Below are 20,369 nucleotides of genomic sequence, written 5' to 3'. Positions count from 1 at the left end.
GACTACACGTTTGCCATTTGCTGGGCTGTTTAAGTCTCTATTGTAACTTCCTTAATGATCTTTATTGTCACTTCCATAGACACGCTCACGCCGCCACTGTGCCAGAACACAACACTGCGGGTCTGTCCCCACAGCGGGAAGGAGCCGAGCGCCGCCTCAGGGCGACTCCGCCATTTTGGGCGAGGCCACTCCGGCCGCAGAGGGGCGCGCGCCCGAGCCAAGATGGCCGCCGGCCAAGGCGCCCGCCCCGGATGCGGCCGCGCGCCCCGGCAGCCGTTGCCCCGTGCCGGAAGTGCCGGTGCCGGCGGGCGGCCATGGCGGCGGGCGGGCAGCGGGGCGGGCCCGCGGGACTCGCCGCCTCCCGGCGCCGCGGCGCGGGCTGAGGGGAGCGGGCAGCCCGCCGCCGCCCTCCCGCTCCCTCCTTCTCCGCCGGAGGAAGGTAAGTAGCTGCCGGTGCCGAGAAGGACCCGTGGTGGCGAAGCGCGTCTCGCCCGGAGCGCGGGTCCGGCGGGCGGTGAGCGCGGGGGGTCGCCGGAGGAGAGCCCCAGTGGGCTGAAGGGGTCCGAGAACCATCGCGGGTGTGCTCAGAAGCTGCAAGTTGGAGTTGGGTCTGAAAACGGAGAATAACAATGAGAAGACCCTGTTAACTTAGCCTCTTTCGATATAACCGGAGCTAAGGCTCCTCTTCTGGCTACTGCTCAAGGGCAGGATCAAAACGCGCTGATGCTTACCTTCTTAAATCTACTGCTGTTTTGATAGTGTTTGTGTGTCCAGTATGTACGTACCTTGTGACGGTTTATTTTCCTCGAAGGCGACAACTCGTGAGCCAGCTCGGATATGCCGAACTGCTGGAAAAAACAGCCAGCGGCTTATTTAGCGGATAAACGCAGACCCGGGGTTCAAGTTTTTACCCTGAAGATTAACAGTTATTTTCAATAATTTTTCAGTTGTCCTACTAAACGTATTGACTCGGGGTAATAAAGGGAAACGTGCAGCTGAGTTATGCAGGAGGATCAGCTGAACGAGAAGTTGACATTACTTAAGTCTGCAATAGCTCTCTCAAGTATTTACTGTTCTTTTCAGGTATTTACTGTTCCTTCTCAGGTATTTATGTCCCTGTATGTGTGATTCTTTTGGCCACCATGAAATGCAGGAGTCTGAGGGCCAGAACAATTTCTCTAGGGCTGCCTTGATCAGATTCTGTCATGCCAGCTTTGAGGGTATCTCTCAGTCATGTAAAACGAGGAAGTAGGATTGCCTACGAAACTGGCGGATTAGTCTGGCTCAGAAAGGGTGTTTTAGAATGATGTAATGATTTTGTATAGTTTATGGTAAATTCTCTAATGCTTCCATGAATTGTTACTGTTTTCTATGCATGATTCGTTTTTCAATAAGCATTTCTGCCTGATATTTTAAAGGCCTGATATATTTTCTTAAAACAGCACTACATAGATGGATTTCACCCCTTTGTAGGAAAAGGTACAAAAGGTAAAAGCCCAGAGGTCTGAAAAAGCATTTTTTTTTTGAGAATCCTAATCAGGTGCAGTGAAGCAGTGGTTCTCCCTGCCCTGTGCAAGGGCTGTTTGGAGGGGAAGAGGTGATGACTTTATTTGTGTGGAGGTACTCCAGCTGAAGTGTTTGTGACTGGTTTGAAGAATGTTTCCAGTCACGCAGACCCATGTGGCCAGCTGGAGATTTGAAGCAGCTCAAATTGAGCCCAGTATTGTCTGGGCTCCAATAATTTGTGCAGGTACATACCTTTAGTACAGCCTAACCCTTGAACCTCATGTTCAAATTGAAAACATCCCTTTCTGGTTCATAAATGGGCATTCAACTAGGGCTTAATAGAAGTGGATGTTGCAGCATGTTTGTCTTGCAGACATCAAAGAACTTTCCAAACTATGCATTTATAGAAAATCTTACATTATCTCTATGTCTAGAGACATTGAGGGCAGATGGGGTAAGTAACTTACCCAATTGATGACTTTTATTTTATTCCCTGAGTACCTGACTTAAGCCAGGCATATCCTGATAGCCAGCAGGCCCTAAACTATCCAGATCCATGGGTGGAGCTTCTTATGTTGTTGCCATTAACCTGTTGCTGGCAGAGTAATGATTTTCTATGATGTAGAGAAAACTCAGGTCTTCAGAAATTGATGTACGTGTTTTAACTGATGTGTAATGAAAAGTTAGAGAAAGTTAACTTATGAAAACCAAGGTTCATCTATTCCCTCTTTTTCCAAGCTGTACTGAATGTTTATGTCACCTTTTGTTTCAGGGGCAGAGCATGGAGAATGATGAACTTCCGCCAGAGGATGGGCTGGATTGGTGTGGGGCTGTACTTGTTAGCAAGTGCTGCGGCTTTTTATTACGTCTTTGAAATCAATGAGACTTACAACAAACTAGCACTGGAGCACATTCAGCAACACCCCAAGGAACCACAGGAAGGAACCACGTGGACACACTCCTTGAAAGTACGACTGCTATCCTTGCCGTTTTGGCTGTGGACGATAATATTTTTAATACCATACTTACAGATGTTCTTGTTCCTCTATTCCTGTACAAGAGCTGACCCCAAAACTGTTGGGTATTGCATCATTCCTATCTGCTTGGCTGTTATTTGCAATCGTCACCAAACATTTGTGAAGGCCTCTAATCAGATCAGTAGATTACAACTAATTGACACTTAGCTCAACTTCTAGTTTCTGTTGCTGATTTGAAGCAATTGCATATGCTTGATCTAATCACAAGACTGAAGTTCTGAGTGAAGGCCGGAAAGAGCCTTTTCTTTCAAAGTGATAAGCAATGAAGAGAGAGACTGTTTTCTATTTAAAACAAACAAGTAACTACAAAGATTTTTAATTATGGATCTATCAAGTGGCCAGAGTGGGAGAGACCTGTGTGACATGTGATGGAAGTATTCCTCATTTTGCCTTAAAGATGCAAAATTGCAACTCTCCATCTGAAAAGTCCTGTGGGGAAACAAGTTTCTGGTCCACAACTTTACTCCTCTGTGCAAAAAAGTGATTTCCTATGTTTTCCCTTGGAGTGAAATCAATGAAAAGATACTTCTTTTGTGGTAAATGTAAAAGGAAAAAAGAAATTAAGAACATGATTATAAAAGCTGCACTTAACACAATTCTTTGCTTTTTTTTTTTTTATTATCTACATCAGTGCTCTTTTTAATGAATTTTTAAAAAACAAGTTTCGATACAGAAACAGGAAGCAAAGAATAAAGTTTGTGCAAACCATTAAAGGGAAAAAGTACATTTTTTTCTGCATTAGCCTATTTGTTTTCAGTCACAACAGTCCTGCACTGTAGTAGGCAGGCAGTGAGGAGTGGCATAGGCCTGGAGCTTGATGTTTTAAACTGTTCCTATGACATCAAAAGCAGCCTATGCTGGCATTGGCCTGTAGTCAGCACAAAAGTTTTTGTGTTTCCTTCTCCTATCTTGCTTGATAAAATTGTAAGTTACTGAAATTTATGACCATTCTAATTTCACTCCAGACATTATGACAAACTGTGTTCCAAGAGAACGGATATATTAGGAAGAGCTTTGAATTTGGGAAAGTTAACTGGTTGGGGGATGCAACTAACAGGTTGTAAGACAGATAATGATGTTTCTTTCAGAAATTCAAAGAAGTAGGGTACCTTCTTCTCATTCTTGTAATGAATGCAAATTTCTTCAGTCATACTGAAATTCCATTGAGATTTCTTTGCCATAGTTTCAACCTCTATTTTTCAGTGCTATTTTGGAATAGCATATTTTGAATAAGACTGAATCTGTTCTTTCTTTCTGTCCATTTTTGTTTCTTCTGAGAACTAATTTTTTGTCCCAGCCATGATGGAAGTAACAAATATGAAAACAGTGCAAAATACACTTCTCAGAAGCAGTAGGCTCAAAAGAATTATGAGCTAAACTCCTTGACTATAACTTCAACTGTATGTGATTATCCATACCTAATCATCACAAATGCTAATCCATTTCTGACTGCTTTAAGGGAATCCTGGAGAGTGTCGTCTTTCTCTTGCTTTGGAAAGAGAACACTATTTTCACTGTTGCTGTGTTTAAGTGTGGAAGTTCCAACACCTTAAACTTTCTGTTTGCACTTGGAGATACTTTGAGACACTGGTTTCAATTGTCAGCATTGGTGCTAGGACCTGAAAACAATGTAGCCTTTGCAAGAAGGGTTTGCGTTCTAAGTGCAATATGAAAAGGAGGGAGCTGCCATCTTAGTGTGCTGGAGTAAGAGTAAATTACAAACTCTGATGAGTAGTTAGTATCCTGGGGAGTCAGAGCTTTTAAGTTGTGTTGTTTCTCAACTTTTAAAATCACCATGCTATTTATCTATAAAATAAAAACTTTTCAATATTTATAAACACAAGTCTATTAATGCAGATACTTACCAAGCTTTAATTTCCGTTTTGGTTTAGTGGTTTTTTTTTTTTTTGCATGTTTGGTGCCAGACAGCATTGCCTGTCAGTTTCTGTAGCCTGTGCTCATGTCCTTCCCTCAGTGCGTGTGTTCAGTTCATCTTTTGTTGTCCTCTTATGCTCTGTGCCCTAATTACTTGTTTGTAGTCTGAATCTTTGGGGCTTGCTGGATGAAACTGAATCCCCTTGTTTCTTTACTTTTGTGTAAGAGAGATACCTGTGGCTGGACTGTTTTGCACTTGATGCTGTAGTTTTAAACTGAACAGTTATGCAAACTAAACATTGTATGCAGATGGAATTATTTAAAGAGCCAAGTGCATAAGAGGAAGCATCAAAAATAGAAAATGATAGGAAGAACTACCTCATTTTCTGTCATGCAAGCATGTGACCCTTAGCAAATTCACTAGCAGGCCTGGTGGGATGACCCAGGCTGTCTGGATGTGGAGCATGTGCTGGGCATGGCGGGGACTTGCAGAACGGAGACTCGTGTTCATAGACTTTTCCATCAGAAACCTAGTTTTGGATTCCAGCTGTTGACAGGCATGTGCTTTGCAGCTAACTACAGAAAAACACACAGTCTAATTCAAGCAAATGCTATATGTGTAAGGATTTGAGCTTGAAGTGGAAAGCAGCAGTGGAGAACTATTAACATAGTGTATACAAATATTAGACAATGTGAGTAGAAGAGCTAAGTTAGCTCTGCTGGTGCTTCCAGCTTTTTTGACACCAGGGGAACATTAACAGGTGAAATCTTATCAACAGGGTAAATAAAGGAAAGACCATACAAATTAATGATAAATTGATTTTTACTGTAGTATTAAAAAAAAAAAAGTAGTGAAATACCTTTCAGCTTGATTATTCTTAAAATTTATAGGTATTGTCAAGGCTGATTATCTGAGTCACCTGCTTGTAATAACAGAAAATGACATCATCTACAAACTTTTGGGATAATCAAGCTTGAAGTTTTGCAACATTCTGAGCTTTAATGTTCTGCCAACAAAGTGTGTAGCTGTAATGCAAAGTTGATTAATGATCATCTATATGCCACTTACCCTGGATTTCTTTTTATTCATTTGTGTCACAAGATAAAGCACTATTAGACTGCTTGAACATCACTTGAGCAGTCTCAGTGTTAGTTTCTTTAGCTGCTTGACCTTTACCTGACAGTCCCTTCCCATCTCAGGAATGTGTCTGCCACGTATTTTTAAGTGCTACTGAGCCTGTTCTTCACTTTTTGCCATGGGGGAGCAGGTCCAATGAAGGGCATAACACGAGGCTGCAGCCCTTCAAACTTGGACAAAAGTAAGTTACAATAATATGTGTTCCTTATGACATGTTTTTTTCCAGCAGCAAAGTAGGACTGCAAATTTGATTCCTTTACTAAATTAAAAATATGAGGATTGACTTACCCCTGGAACAAAATGTTCCAGTAGTTGCAGAATGTATTACATATTAACTCTCCTGATTTTCTCTTGCCTGGTCCATTGTTTTCTTAAAAGGATACTCTCTAGTTTCTCTTACTAATTTTTTAAAAATCCTGCTTTGTATGTCACAGTCTTTGATAAGAACCACTTTTCTACAAATGAACTAATGCACAAAAGCAGTTTAATAATTTTATCATGTAGTTAAATTTTAAGAACTGACTTATCTTCGCTCTCCTTAAAGATACCCCTATGGTACAGGTTTCTTCTGGGAAGAAGGAACATGCTACAGCCATAAGAAGGTACTTCTGCTCAGCTCAGCCCTCAGGGCCCACGTCCAGTCCATTTGGCTGGTGTGTGTGCCCAGAACTACTCAGGTGTTCACACTGCTGAGTGCTAACCTAGTCACCACAAGTCAGGCCCCATGATGTCCCAGCTGCCAGACTACTGGGTATTTTACAGAGAATCCGATACTCATAATAGCTTGTGGATAAGTAACCTTTTAAGATGGAGTGAGTGGGAATTAAATGGGCTGCCATGGGTGAATGGCATTCAAATCCTTGAATGAAAATGATGACTGTGGATCCCTCTCCTGGGAGATAGGAAAGGTACTGCACTTTTAGACAATGCCCCAATTACTGGGCATAATGGGATTACCTCTTCTCCCTCACAGAACTGAGTGCCTTGCATACTTGAGACTTAAAGCTTTTTTAACACAGAACATGCAACCTGTTAAGTTCCTTCATGAATTTAGCCTCAAAGTTTTGTGAACCAGCAGTTCAATATTTCAAAACAGTAACAATAGAGTACATCATATAATCCCAGTCTTTGTGAAGGAGACATGCTTTGGCATTTTTGTTGTAATGTTTTGTAACTAGTAAAAGTAGTTGGTTCTCATGTAAATACTACCAAGAATTTAGTATCACATCAGCTCTTTTAGTTCCATACAAACATACCAGCATTCTCCCCTTTATTTTAGTGAGGAAATCCATTGAGCCCCCTTGGGCCAGTAAAACCAAGTTCTATTAGTAAGACATACAAACTGCACCGAACAGTGCAGATGTGGTGAACTGAGCTTGTTCTCTGCCCCCTTGAAGGTTGGTTAGGTACAAAAGTACTACATCTCTCTGAGGTGAAGAATACAGCACCTTTTTTCCCATTGAGGCTTGCCTCCTCTGCCTGAAATTCAGGGCCACAGTTGACTTAGAGGCTCCCCACAGCTGTAGGGGATTGGGAGGGTAGGGACCCACATCACACTAAAGCTTCCTGTGCCTGGTGACCTTGCAATAGTTCTCAGAAAAATGAAGTCTGTTGAGTTAGGGCACTTTTGCCACAAGCAAGCCTATGGCTTTGACTTGCATAAGGTCCCCTGAAGCTCCAATGCTTTTTGTCACTTGAAAGTTTTGGTAGCTACAATTTTTGGTAGCTACAAGGACTAGCAAGGATTATTTAAAGGCAGTAATGTGTTAGTTTTTGACTCAATGCTCATTGGTATTATCTGGAGCTCAGGTGCAGCATATTCCTGTGTCCAGGCTGACAGGAAAAAAGAAGTATCCCATTACTGGAATGTTACCTGCACTTACTCCTGTGCTAAGTTAGGGTCTGTTGCTTTAGACCAAACATTTTCAGTCCATGGCACATCAGTGGACTGTTTACACTGTTTATAGGTAAAGGCCACAAATTCTTGCCTAATGTTAAATGTTACTTTTCAGCCGTTACACAGTTCATACCATTTCTGGAAGGTTTGTCTGGAGGAAAAGGGAAAACAGGTGTACAGCCTGAGTTGGTCTTTTCAGTTATGCCTCTATCCCATCTGCCAACAGAACATCTTAGACTATCTGAGTACATAGAAGTCAAGGACACTTTTACTGGACCTCATTTCTGGCTCCTCCCTGCATTTCAAACGAATGCAGACAATTTTGTCCTCATAAAAGTTCATTTATTTCCATACTTTGTCCTACATATGTAAGTCTCAAGATTTGCTCAGTTTCTATAATTATATAAACAAACTGTGCCAGGAGAACACAAGAAAATGAAAACAACCCCCCAAAATGCTTTTCACAGTATTCATTCAGGCAGTTACGTTCTGCTAAGGAACACTCTTAGGCTTCAGGGTCCATGGGGTGACTATCAAGAGTGTTTTATACCTGTTCACAGAAGCTTCTTGACTGATAGGTGACTAAACCTTGTAGATGACAGACAAAAATAATCTTCCACTGTAGGACTGTACAGGAATGGGCACAGTCCTATACATGCTTGTTAATTTTGATACTTATAGTGGTCTTATATTGCTTTTTCTTCATACAAACACAAGCTGTCTCGTACTTTTAAAGATCATATTTGACAAAATAAATCTTTTCAGGTTTTATTGCTTTATTTTAAAAGCGGTGTCACATGAAGAAATACTGTGACGCGGAATAAGTTATTAAAAAACATACCAATCCGAAGATTTGTGAGAAAAGTTTATACTTATCAACTAGTTTACCCAAAGACTGGCGTCAGTATAACACTGGCACCCCGTAAGCAACACGCTGCTCACACCCAGGCGCATCCTTTCGGAAAGGCTTCCGTATTAAAACAGTGTTGGGATGGACATTTCGCATTTAAACAGGAGCAGCAGCGCCGCAGGAGCCGCTCCGTGCAGCGGGCCCGGGACACTTACAGTCGGTACAGCCTGTCTAGGCGTAGGCTCGGCCTCCAGCGCCGCCCTCACGGCTGCTGCACCTTCGTCCGCTTCACGGGAGGGTCATCGCCGCTCGCCGCCGCGTCCGCGTTGTTTTCGTCTTCGCCCGTATCCTCCTCGTCGTCATAGTAGTCGTCGTCGTCGTCGTCGCCACCACCTGCCAAAGTTCGGGCAGGCGTGGGTGAACGATGCGGGGCGCGGGCGGCGCCCCGGGGCCGGCGGAGCCCCCTCGGCGCGCCCCCCCCCGGCACTCACCGCGCCGCGCACCGCCCGCTGCGGCCCGCTCCTCCTGCACCAGCGGCGCCAGCAGCTCCACCACCCGCTCCTGCAGCTCGCTCAGGGCTCCCCGGAGCCCGCGCAGCTGGGCGGCCTCGCCCTCCTCCGTCGCTGGGTACGGCACCCGCACCGTCCGCGTCCGCCCGTCGCGGCCCCGCAGCTCCGCCACCAGATCCCGGCCCGGGCCCGGGCCCGCGTCCGCCGCCAGCTCCGCCATCACCGCCCGCCGCTCATGTGCCCGCCCCGCCGGTCACGTGCCGGCCGCGCGGGCCGCCCCCCCTCGCGGTGACACACCGCCCACGGTCACGTGGGGCGCGCGTGATTCCGCTTCCGCTGTGGCGCCCCCTGGCGCCTCCTTTGCCCGGTGTTTCCCGCCTCGCTTCGCGCTCCTCGGCCTTCGCGTCCTGGCGATGGAGGCGGCGGCTTCGGAGGGCGCCGAGCCGGGGAGCGGCGCGGAGGAACCCGTGGTGTCCCTGGCGGAGGTGCTGGCGGAGAACGAGGAGCTGGAGAAGGAAGCGCGGGCCGTGCTGGGGGGCAGCGACCACGAGCGCTGCAGTTACTCACAGGTGGGGGCGGGGCCGGGGGCCTCGGGGGCCGGGGGCGGGGCGGGGCCCGGGCCCGGAGCGTGACCCGGGGCGGGGCTTGGGGCGGGGCCCGGGGGGCGGGGCCCGGGGTGGCTGAGCCCCGCCTCCCTCCCCCGGTCCCCTCACGCCGCGGCCGGCCGCTGTCTCCCGCAGGGCGCGGTGAAGCGGCAGGCGCTGTATGCCTGCAGCACCTGCACGCCGCCCGGCGCCGAGCCCGCGGGGATCTGCCTGGCCTGCAGCTACGAGTGCCACGGCACCCACCGCCTCTTCGAGCTCTACACCAAGAGGTACGGGCGGAGGGGCGGGAGCGGCCGTGTAGGACCCTCACAGCTCCTGTGGCTCCTGCTAAACTGCTGGGAATTGTTAAGAATACGAAACCCAGCGTGTTCTCACTTCATATAAACCCTGAAACGCTACGTTTTTCTTTCCAGGAATTTCCGCTGTGACTGTGGAAATAGCAAGTTCAAAAATCTGCAGTGCAAGTTACTCCCGGTAAGTTTTAGACAGGTTTCAGGCGTTCAGAGTCAAAATAAGAGTCTTGGGAGTTTGGTGCCTTGCCTCAGCCAGTGCTGACTCATGCGACGCCTCCAGTCTTCCCAGGAAGTTAAAAAAGGTGGGAATATTACAGCAAGGTATAAAACTGTTGAGGGACCAAAGGGAAATGCTGGGAGAAGAAGGAACATTTGGTCCTTGTCATCCATGAGTGCAGCAGTTCTGCATCCATGGTCAGTGCACTTCCAGAAGCAGGTTGTTGTGTTTCTGCACTAATACATCTCATTAGCTTTAAGCTGTTTCAGAATAACCTTTTGGCATGCAATTTTGCAGTTGCATTAAGGCCGTGCTGCTGTCAGAGGGACTGTTCCCTTTCCTTCTTTGTGATGGCATTTGTAGTGCCCTTATATTTTGTCACCAGAGCCTACTGACGGGATGGTATTTTACTGTATTAAGCTGCCTATACTTTTCTACTTGGTGGGCATTTTGAACTTTTCAAGTAATTGGCAATCTCCATCTTCTGTTGGAGGATGCTGCTTGGCTTGCTTGCACTGGTGCTCCCAGGATAATAGCAGTCCAAACAATGAAACAGACAGTGGTTTTGTGTATGCCTATTTTATTCTGGGAGAATTGAAATGGATCCAGAGCTCGTCAGCAAAGTCACAGTGCAGTGATCCCTACAGAGAAGCTGTGACAATTTTATGTTACCATTTCTCATTTGAGGCAATGAAATGGATCATGTGGTTGTTCTTCTGCTTCAGTTCAGTGAAAATTCAATTGTACAGGTTAAGTAAGCTTCAGCATCTGTCCATTAATCTGTCTGACACCATGATTGCCATTTGTTACAAAGGTGAGCAGACTGTTTTTCCTCTTTAGGTATGAATTTTAGCATTCCTCACAAGACCTATCTGCTGCTCACTGTAAAGCAGAAGTGTCTGGAGAATATCTTTCTTTTTGTATATTCAGGCTGATGAAAATAATGATGGTTTTAGGAGTTAAGGGGGAACAGAAACGGCTGTCTTTTGTCGTTTACTGTCTTTTGTTTTTTACTGTTTTGTCTTTTGAGACTTTTTCCCCTTTTCTCCTAGGAAAAGAGCAAGGTGAATTCAGGAAATAAATATAATGACAACTTCTATGGATTGTACTGTACATGTAAAAGACCTTATCCTGATCCTGAAGATGAGGTAAGAAATGCAAGATCCAGTAGTAATCATATACAGATGGTGTTTATGGTAGATACTGTGTAAAGGCTGGTCAGTGAGCTGCTTTTCAAGGAAGATCCCACTTCAAGAAATTTTATGTTCCATATTGGTTTTCATCTGTTGTATGAAGTAATTACTTGATAATTTTTTTTATGGTAAAGTATGTTTATGCCTTAGAGACAGATGAGGAGGACAAGTCATCATTTGGATGAAATGGTGCTTTAGTTCCCTGAAGTTGCAGAGTTCCCCTAGGGGACAGGGTTATCATAACCTTGAGAAATGTGGCCTAGTGCAGAATAAACACATTGCACGTGTTAGGAAAGACCAGAATGTGCTTCCCTGTGCCTGCAGCAATGCTCTGGCAAGGCTTCTGGGATGGGGAGAGTCTGTCCTGTCCTGTAGCACTAGCTACAGTCCTAGATGGTAGCCAGAACACTTTTTTTGTCTCTCTCAAACACTAAAACACAGCACTGGATTTGTAGGTGTGTGCTCTTGTTTGCAGTCACAGGAATCAGGTGTTTTAAAGAACAGGGAAGGTACAAGTCTTTCAAATACAAATAAGAAAGCATTTTATAAGCTCCCCACTCTCAAGTTCAGAGACAGCTAAAAACATTTCTGAAGAAATAATTAATAGTTGTTTCATAACAAACACTTCATACTGTCCTGTATGGTGACCAGTTAAGTTTGTTTCTGGCATCTTTCACTGACCTGATGACAGTGTGAATGGCTGGCTGTTCATGCATTTCTGCTTATAAGGATACCAGTAGTGTTTTAACTTTTATCAGCTTTCTGTGAGAAAGTCTTGCCCTGCTGGGAAGACTGGTTTTGTAGTAATAAATGGCATTTCCACAACCTCAGTCACATGAGAGATGGATGACATGTGCTGTTGAACCTGAGGGAGGGAAGCAAACTGACTAACAAAGCACTGACTACTTACTAATAGCAGCTCCTGTGAGGGGTGAAGAGGGAAATGCAATTCACTGAGCAGGATTTGCATGATACTGCAGTTTGAGACTGGTGAGAGATTCTGGAGGTTGCTATTGTTGCTAATAATATGATTGTTCATCTAGATTCCAGATGAGATGATCCAATGCATAGTTTGTGAAGACTGGTTCCATGGAAGGGTAAGGAAACTATAAATAGCAGAACTGCCATTTGCACGGGATCGAGTTGGTGTTGGTTAGGTTTGTGTGGTAATTCTTACTTGGGAAGTTTGCTGTAGTTCTCTAAAGAGATTATTACAGGAGTTCCAAGGCATTTGTTTTCAGCTTATGCAAAGGAGCATTGAAAGTCTAATCTTGCACTGCTGTCCACTCCAGTTAAAAAATACTGGGAAGAGTCCTACTTTTTTGAAGGTTACCACTGCAGAATAAAGTAATAACTTTATAACTGTCTCTTTAATTAGAAAACTCTATTCAGTATAGTTGTTGAGGAAAAGATTCTTACTGAGGCACATCATTATCAACTACCTGAATAGTTCTTCCTTCAAAAGAATGTCTTTTAAACTCTTAATTCCTTTAAGTAGCAAGGAACAGACTGTGCTGTTCATTCTTGACTTCAAACTTTGGGAAAGTCTTTTGAAAGCAGCCGAGCACTGTAGTGGGTGCCCAACTTAATGGGTAAGCATTAAGGATTCAGCCTCTTGTGCCTTGAAGGGCACAAGTGGAATTCCATACTTGAAGTTGCAGGATCAAAGAGTAAAAAAAAATACGATTGGCTTCAATTATGGGTTCTTGTAGATAAGCATCTTTTGTATTAAGTGTATGAATGAAGAGTGTTGTGCTGCATACTATGAGCTTTGCAGGAATGCTTTTTCAGAAGAGAGCCACTAAGTGCTTTTAATTGCCCAAATAGTTCTCATCAATATATGGACAGCTTTGGGATTGAATTCTTCTCAAGTTCAGTATGTGATCAACAGAGATGCTTCTCTGCTGTGTGCTTACTTCTTTCTGACAGCATCTTGGTGCAGTTCCCCCTGAAAGTGGAGACTTCCATGAAATGGTGTGCCAGGCCTGCATGAAACGTTGCCATTTCCTATGGGCTTATGCATCGCAATTAGCAGGTAAAGAAGGTTAAGTGGTCTGAGCCAGTATTTTGTGAGCTTGTATTTCTCATACATGGCTGGTTAATGACATAATACTGGTTTTAAGTGGTTGGAAAAATGATACTCATTAATTATATTGGACAATCACCTTCAGCAGTGGAACATGTGGGGTGGCGGTAACTTCTGTAAAAAAAAAAAAAAGCAGTTTTTATTCTTAAATCTTGATTCAGTGCTGCTTGCTTTTATTTACTTTATCAAAGATGTCTAGCACAAAATGGATGAAAATTTAGTACTTGAATCAAGGAACTTAATTTCTAAACTAGATCAAAGAACTGAAGAGTCATCCTAAGGAAAGCAGTGAAACAAACAGTTCTTACAGACACTCTGAGAAGCAAAGAGTGAATGATAGAGTGACCTGAAATGAATATGTTTAACATTAATCTGTGTGGGGCTGGGGCTGTGCTCAGGAGACTCGTTCCCTGTGGTCACACTAGCTGTGTGGACTTAAAAGAATAGATGACTTGATTTCTGTAGAAAGAACCAGTTTGTCATAGTCTTCTAAAAATACTGCTTGTGTCAGCTGCTGATAGATTTCTTGTGTGCCCAAAATTTCAATGGTATTTTCAAGGATGGCCACCTGGAGTTCTTTTCCTTCTAATGTAAATAGTACAGAACAGGGTGTTTGTCTGTTTTTGGTTTTCCTCCTAACCAGCTTTGTCACAGGGCACATACTTGAATTGGCATCAAAACAGAAACTTTTTTTAAATAAACAAGAGATTAGCATAGTTAATCTGTGGTGGTGTTTTTGAGGTGTGTTTGGAGAAAATTAAAAACTCCAACACAGTCAGCAAAAAAGCACGCGACAGTTACTGAAACTGTGATAGCTAGCAAGGGGTGTCAGGAAGTCTTAGTAAAGGACTCTGAAATTGTGATACCCTCTTCCCTCTCCTAGGGCTTAGATTTTGGGAAGCAGAGTGTTTTAGAATAGGAGAAGCAGAGAGAATGACTGTAGTGACCTGTACCTTTTCTGGCACAGTATTTTTACTTGTGGGTATGTATCTTCCAGTTCCTCCTTTGACCAAAGCGAACTCCTGTGAAGATGAAGGGGTTGTCTTGAAGGTAGAGGAAAGTGAAGAGCAGAAGAAAGAAATAAAAAAAGAAAGTGGAGTGGAACACCATGACACAAAGGAGGAAAAGCAATCAGAACAATTCAATGAACCATCCACTAGCTCTGGGTCTGCCTATCCTGAGGTAAAATGTACCTTCTCTTCTGACCTGCACATCTTCATGCTGCGGATAATCGAAGTGAAACCCACCTCACTCTGTACAGGCTCAGGGAAGGGGTGCTGTGTTCAGTCTGCTCCCATGTTCCTCTGCAGTCACTGACCTTTCAGACCTGCAGTCTCTGTGGAGCACAGTGTGAGCTGTGGAACAGGGCTGTGAAGAGGTGTAATGTCTGTTTGCAGATGGGCTACATCTGTCCCTTCTTCTCAGCCACCTGGCCAGTACACCAGGGTGACTTCTGTTTGTTCCAATACGTGGTGTAGCTGCATTTGCATGATGGTCCAGCTCTGAATTCTTAAATACTTAGAGTTATTGCAGTAGATTTCTACAGAAATTTCCCATGGAAATTGCTGAAACCACATCAAATTTCTCATGTGGATGGTAATATAGGTTTTTTATAAAAATAAATGTGTTTGAGACAAAAGAAAATTCATGCCTAAGGAGAAGGACATGCCAAAAAGAACAGGGTCTCTTTGCAGTGACATTGTAGAGTGCTGAACACTCTCTTTTTAATTCAGGTAGTTGCTAAGAGCAAGGAGCGAGTCTGCAAGCTGAAAGAGCTCCAAAACAAGCCATTTGTAAAAAAAGATACTGCCACCTTTTGGCCATCGAACTGGAGGAGCAAATTATGCACTTGTGAAGACTGTTTGGTATGTATGTTCTCTTCATTACCATCACAGATGTGGGACAGGCAGGGAGGAGCTCCCAGACAATCATTGAGGAGAAGCTTTAGGTAAAATCTGTGTAAATATTCTTAACGCTGAAACCTCCCTTCATTCCACATAAAGATTCACACTGAATCCTGTGGATTAATATAGCAGGAAAGGGCTTCTAAATGTTTGTATTTTCTTTGCTGCTTTAATCCAGTATTGCTTGGAAGTTATGAGGAGATTCTGAAACACAGAATTCACATTATTATTGTTATTTGTGATACTGAACACAACAAGGATTGGGGGGAGAGCACCTCCATCTGAGAAGTTTTGTCACATAAAACTAAATTTTACTTTATTCTCCAGAAAATGTATTCAGAGCTTGAAGTCCAATTCCTGACAGACGAATGTGACACTGTCTTGGCTTATGAAAATAAGGGTACCAGTGATCAAGAGACAGAGAGGAGAGATCCTTTAATGGACACCCTTAACAGTATGAACAGAGTCCAGCAAGTGGAACTCATCTGTGGTAAATACAACTTCATTTTTAGAGTCTCCCTTAACACACTTTTAAGTTAACAGTTTGCCACAAGAGATTGATATCAGGCCTTGCAGTGTAGTGTCAAACTATTTTTGAAGTAACATGCAGAACTGAATGACAGGTTGAATGACAACTGTATGACAGGTTGCATGCCTCAGTCAGGATTGGTCCTCTCTGGCCCATCATTACAACTTTAATTTACAGTGAGACACTGGATGGTGTGTGAACTTTCACCCTGTTTAACATCTTAGATACTGTAATGATAGTGATTTATTGTAATGTGAATATTTAAACATTAATTTGAACTTCTGCTGTCTGGCTGATTTATCTTCCCCTGTTCTATTGTTTGGCACTCTCCTGTTGGCTGGGGAGTGCCAGCCAGGCGTCCCCTGTGGCTCTGCTGCAGAGCACAGTGACAAGGCAGTGCTGAGGTGTTTTATGCCTGGAGCTGTGTTTCTCTCTTCCAGTCAGGGTTCTGCACTCTGGCAAGGACAGTGTCCCAGTCCCAAGTTACAGGCTGGGCCTTTCTACCACAACCCACACATGCTTTTGTGGGGGGAAGCTGGGAGCAGGGCCAGTCTTTTAGTTACTTGTGCTAATTCACTCACTGATCTCTATACCTTTTTCTGAAATCAACTCAAACAGGCACTCACACTACATAGGTTAGTCTCATAAATTATTAGGCTTCTCATGTTTACATTATTATTATTTATAATCTAATTCAAACCTAGATTTGTCTGAAGTAAACCTAACAAATGGCAGGAGGAAGTAGAACAAGTTGTGTTCTTGAGTCAATGTTAAACTAAAACTGGGTATCTTACTGTTTTTTTCTTTGCCTTTGCTTTGCCATCCAGAATACAATGATTTCAAGACAGAACTGACTGACTATCTCAGGAGGTTTGCAGATGAGGGAACGGTAAGGTGCAGCTTCTAGAATTTGTTTGCCAGAAAATGTGTTTTAAAGAACTGCTGAGGGCTGGGTGGTGAATACCATGATATTCTGTTGTACTGTTTTTTCTTGTCTCTTGGAGTTGCTGGTACTGCAGTAGAAATCAGAAATCTTACTTCATTCGATTTTAACAATTCCTTTTTGATGTTGTTGAGAGATAATGGGAACTTTACAGAAATCTGTCTGCAAGGTACTGAGAGCAGTTCTTAGATTAAAATGAAACTTTTGTTGCTCTAGGTAAGATATTCAGGAAGAAAAGCTCTTAACTTTTCTGGTTTTTCTTAGATTGAATCTAAACTTTTAGAAGAATAAGGACAGACTATGATTGTCAGTCTTCTCAGTTGTTTTCCTGCAGGAATTTGCATGCCATTATTTAAGTAATACTTGCATTTTGTTGGCTGACTTGCTGTATTGCCTTTCTTGGTTACATTGGAATGACCCTGAAGTGAGCTAGTGAAAATCTTGCTTTGTGTTAAATTTTCTGATGGTAAAAGCAAGAGGTCAAAGTCATTAAAATACCATTGGGAGCTTTGGTCCATGTCTTTGTTCTGCCTTTGGGGAGCTCATTTCCCTGTTTGTATAATCTACAATAGAATTTGGGCATTAATCCTCTCCTTTGGGTGCAACAGGAAAGCTGTACCAGAGAAATTTCAGGGTATTTGCTTTTCTGTGCTTTGTGTATTATGTGTGGAGATAAAACAGGATCCTTTAATTAAGTTCTTGCACCACAACTTGGGTTTCATACTGCTTCTCCTAGGTGGTTACAAGGGAAGACATTCAGCACTTCTTTGAAGAATTTCAGTCTCGGAAAAGGCGACGGACTAACAGGATGCAGTACTACTGTAGTTAGACTGAGAGGGTTTGGGTCTGAAAGAACAACTGGCAAAACAATGTTCACTGGCAAACAGAAAAGGCATCTTCAGTTTTTGGCTTCTCATCAAAATCCAGCTATCCAAGAAACATCATCATTTTGTCTTACACGTCCTTTATTTGTAGCACCTAAAACATGTTCTTAACAAATCCTTACGTTGCACTTAGAGGGATTTCAGTACCGATCGACTTGGCATTCCCGGGAAAGCCGGCCTTGTCTCCAGGGGAGGAGGGCGGGTACCGGAGCAGCGTGTCCTGCTGCTTCCCGGTCGCCGCTCCCCTGGTTACTGCCGTGGCTCGGAGCCGTGGCCGTGCTAAACCCGCCCGGGCTCCGCCCTGCCCTGCCCTGCCCTGCCCTGCCCTGCCCTGCCCCCGGTGGCAGGGAACGCGCTCCTGGCTTTCCTGCTTGAATGGCTCGCTCTCGTCCCTTGGGGCTGTAGCCATTCCGTGAGGCCCCAGCGGCAAGGATCTGCCTGTTCCTGCCCTGTCGCGGCTCCTCAGGGGCTGGGGCGGGCCGGGCTGCGGCTGAACCAGCAGTGCTGCCTGCCCGCTCCCGCTGGGGAAGCGCTCCCCACGCTGCTCACAAATGGGAAAGCAGAGCTTAGGCTTGATGCAACAGAGTGTTCTCTCTGGTTTTATACATTAAAAAAAACTTGTTTCTAGTATTGCACAAGGATGGTTTCCGTGGTAAAAAAAATTTCAGATGATCTTAATTCACTCATCAGAACATAAACAAGCGCTAGGAGGAGGCACTAAATTACAAACTAAGCGGGGGGGGGGATGTTGTTATATGCTTTGATTTTAAAAACTAGCCTACAGCAAATTCTTCTACTTTCTAAATGTTGCTGAAAACACTGCAGCATCATGGTATTTTGCTACAGTGTGGAATGTTCTTTTTATAACCACTGTGATAATCATGGGACAGGAGATGTTTCACTGACTTTTAAGACTACACTTAGCTGCAAATAAAAATTAAGATTTTGTAAGTTTGGAGCCTAATGTAGTTAGACCCCAAAACATACATTAAAATTCTAGTTTTTGAGGATTTCTATATCATGGGGTACTATTCTGCTTCCATGTTAATGGTTTTTGAAAAGCAAAGGTAGACTTTTATCATTCTCACTATTAACTGTTTCTGACCATTTTATTTACAAACAGTAGTTTAGCATAGATGCTCAGCTGAGCAGTTTCATAGAACATAGACTATGTTGAGTTGGAAGGGACTCCTCAGGATCATCACATCCAACTCCCTGCCCTGCACAAAACAGCCCCAAGAGTCACACCATGTGCCTGAGAGTGCTGTCCAAACTCTTCTTGAACTCTGTCAGGCTACTGCTGTGACCACTGCCCTGGGGGGCCTGTTCCGTGCCCCCTTTCTCTGATATCCAAGCTAAACTGCCCCTGACACAACTTCAGGCCATTCCCTCAGTCCTGTCTGTCACTGGGCACCACACAGAGGAGATCAATGTCTGCTCCTCCTTTTCCCCTCACAGGAACTTTTAACTGCAGTGGGGTCTCCCCTCGGTCTCCCCCAGGCTGAACGGACCAAGTGACCTCAGCCCCTCCTCACACGGCTTCCCCTCAAGGCCCTTCAAGGTCCTCCTGGCCCTCCTTCACTCTCTAGGAGCTTTGTGTCTTATTTTATGTTGTGGTGCCCAGAACTGCCCCCAGCCCTGGAGGTGAGGCTGCCCCAGTGCAGAGCAGAGCAGGACAATCCCCTCCCTCACCTGGCTGCTGATGCTGGGCCTGATGCACCCCGGGACATGGGTGGCCCTCCTGACTGCCAGGGCACTGCTGACTCATGCTCAATGTGTCATCAACCCCCAGGGCCCTTCCCTATTTGCTTTCAAATTTAACTCTGGATATTGTACATGCTCTTTTTTTGGAAGCAACTGTTACAGGAGCTGTAACTGCACATCTAACTACAATATAAAAAGATTAAAAGAACTGTTCACTGTGTACTGTCTTGTTTTCTCACAGTGCTGCTGTAGTGTTGTTTCCATCCTCAGTCCAGGCAGGCACAGGGAGCCCAGTGATGACCTGTTAGCGAAGCCACCAAGGTGTATAGTGGGGGCTAGTCAAACCCAGGATTTCTGCATTTTGTTACTACCTGACCCAGGTGTGAAACAAGGGATGGCAGCGTGCTGGCATGTACAGTTTAGAGCAGGACAGGCTCATTTTTCCTCTGTTTTGCAGTTTCTGTAATTCACTGAAGGAGTAGGGGAGAGGGTACCCAAAGGCAATTGTGTCTTCCACAGGAAATAAAAAAGCAGTGAAAGGCCCCAGTGATGACAGAAATGCTTCATGGCCCAGCACCAGCCTTGCTGTGCTTGAGAAAATACAGCAGTGATGGAAGGAGTGAGTTCAAATGTAGAATTCCTGTGGCTCCAGTTGCAGAGCACAGGGCCAGAACTGACCATGAGTGCTGTCCATTGCTGGCATGAGCCTGTACTGAAGCAGGGTCTGCCTGAAGGGACCCAGCTCCAACAGTCTCTAATGCAGAAAGCCTCCCCTTAGCAAAGGGACATCAGGAATCCTCTCCTCTGAGGTTGGCAAGCTTAGAAGCACTGTTGCAAAGTGACAGCCTATAGGAAAAAATGTTAAAATTGTCTAATTTAGGAAGGTCCTAGAACTCATCTTCTGGTGTGGGAGGGAAGGTGTCAGTAATTAACACAGTTCTCCCTCTCCTAACCCACCTGTGCTCTGTGTCAGGATGTAACCCACAGTATTTTGCCCTTGTACACCAGAGTGGGACCAGGCAAGTGGCCAGATGACACTTCTGAACTTTAGTCATTGTTCTGAAGCGATGTGGCGCTTGCTTCTGAGACACAGATGTAATGAACAGTCAGCTGGAATAGTCGGCAGGGAAACTGCAGCCTGGGAATGCCGGGTACTGGACACATCTGCTCTAAGGAGAAAATGAACACACGCTTCCTTG

General features: G+C 44.5%; 2 protein-coding genes across 4 annotated transcripts; both read left to right on the top strand.

Moving 5' to 3' along the window:
• Window positions 1-331: 331 nt before the first annotated feature.
• Window positions 332-3,139, top strand: LYSET (lysosomal enzyme trafficking factor). Of its 3 annotated transcripts, none has more exons than XM_053944622.1 (3): window positions 332-439; window positions 948-1,083; window positions 2,279-3,139. In XM_053944622.1, the coding sequence occupies exon 3, from the start codon at window positions 2,295-2,297 to the stop codon at window positions 2,688-2,690; it is 396 nt and encodes a 131-aa protein (XP_053800597.1). In that variant the 5' UTR covers window positions 332-439; window positions 948-1,083; window positions 2,279-2,294; the 3' UTR covers window positions 2,691-3,139. The 3 variants fall into 3 exon arrangements, with proteins under 3 accessions (XP_053800597.1, XP_053800596.1, XP_053800598.1); XM_053944623.1 differs by lacking the exon at window positions 332-439 and adding an exon at window positions 1,529-1,750 and having other exon boundaries at window positions 475-1,083; XM_053944621.1 differs by lacking the exon at window positions 948-1,083.
• A 6,086-nt stretch (window positions 3,140-9,225) lies between these two features.
• UBR7 (ubiquitin protein ligase E3 component n-recognin 7) lies at window positions 9,226-17,587 on the top strand. The gene is made up of 11 exons (XM_053944620.1): window positions 9,226-9,381; window positions 9,553-9,686; window positions 9,831-9,891; window positions 10,980-11,075; window positions 12,164-12,217; window positions 13,050-13,155; window positions 14,204-14,388; window positions 14,940-15,071; window positions 15,438-15,600; window positions 16,467-16,528; window positions 17,319-17,587. The coding sequence occupies exons 1-11, from the start codon at window positions 9,226-9,228 to the stop codon at window positions 17,409-17,411; spliced, it is 1,242 nt and encodes a 413-aa protein (XP_053800595.1). The 3' UTR covers window positions 17,412-17,587.
• Window positions 17,588-20,369: the final 2,782 nt, after the last annotated feature.

The sequence above is a fragment of the Vidua chalybeata genome, chromosome 6, assembly GCF_026979565.1.
Source record: "Vidua chalybeata isolate OUT-0048 chromosome 6, bVidCha1 merged haplotype, whole genome shotgun sequence".
NCBI lineage: Eukaryota > Metazoa > Chordata > Aves > Passeriformes > Viduidae > Vidua > Vidua chalybeata.
Note: the sequence above shows the minus strand (reverse complement) of the source record. Positions and strands in the feature narration are given on the sequence as shown.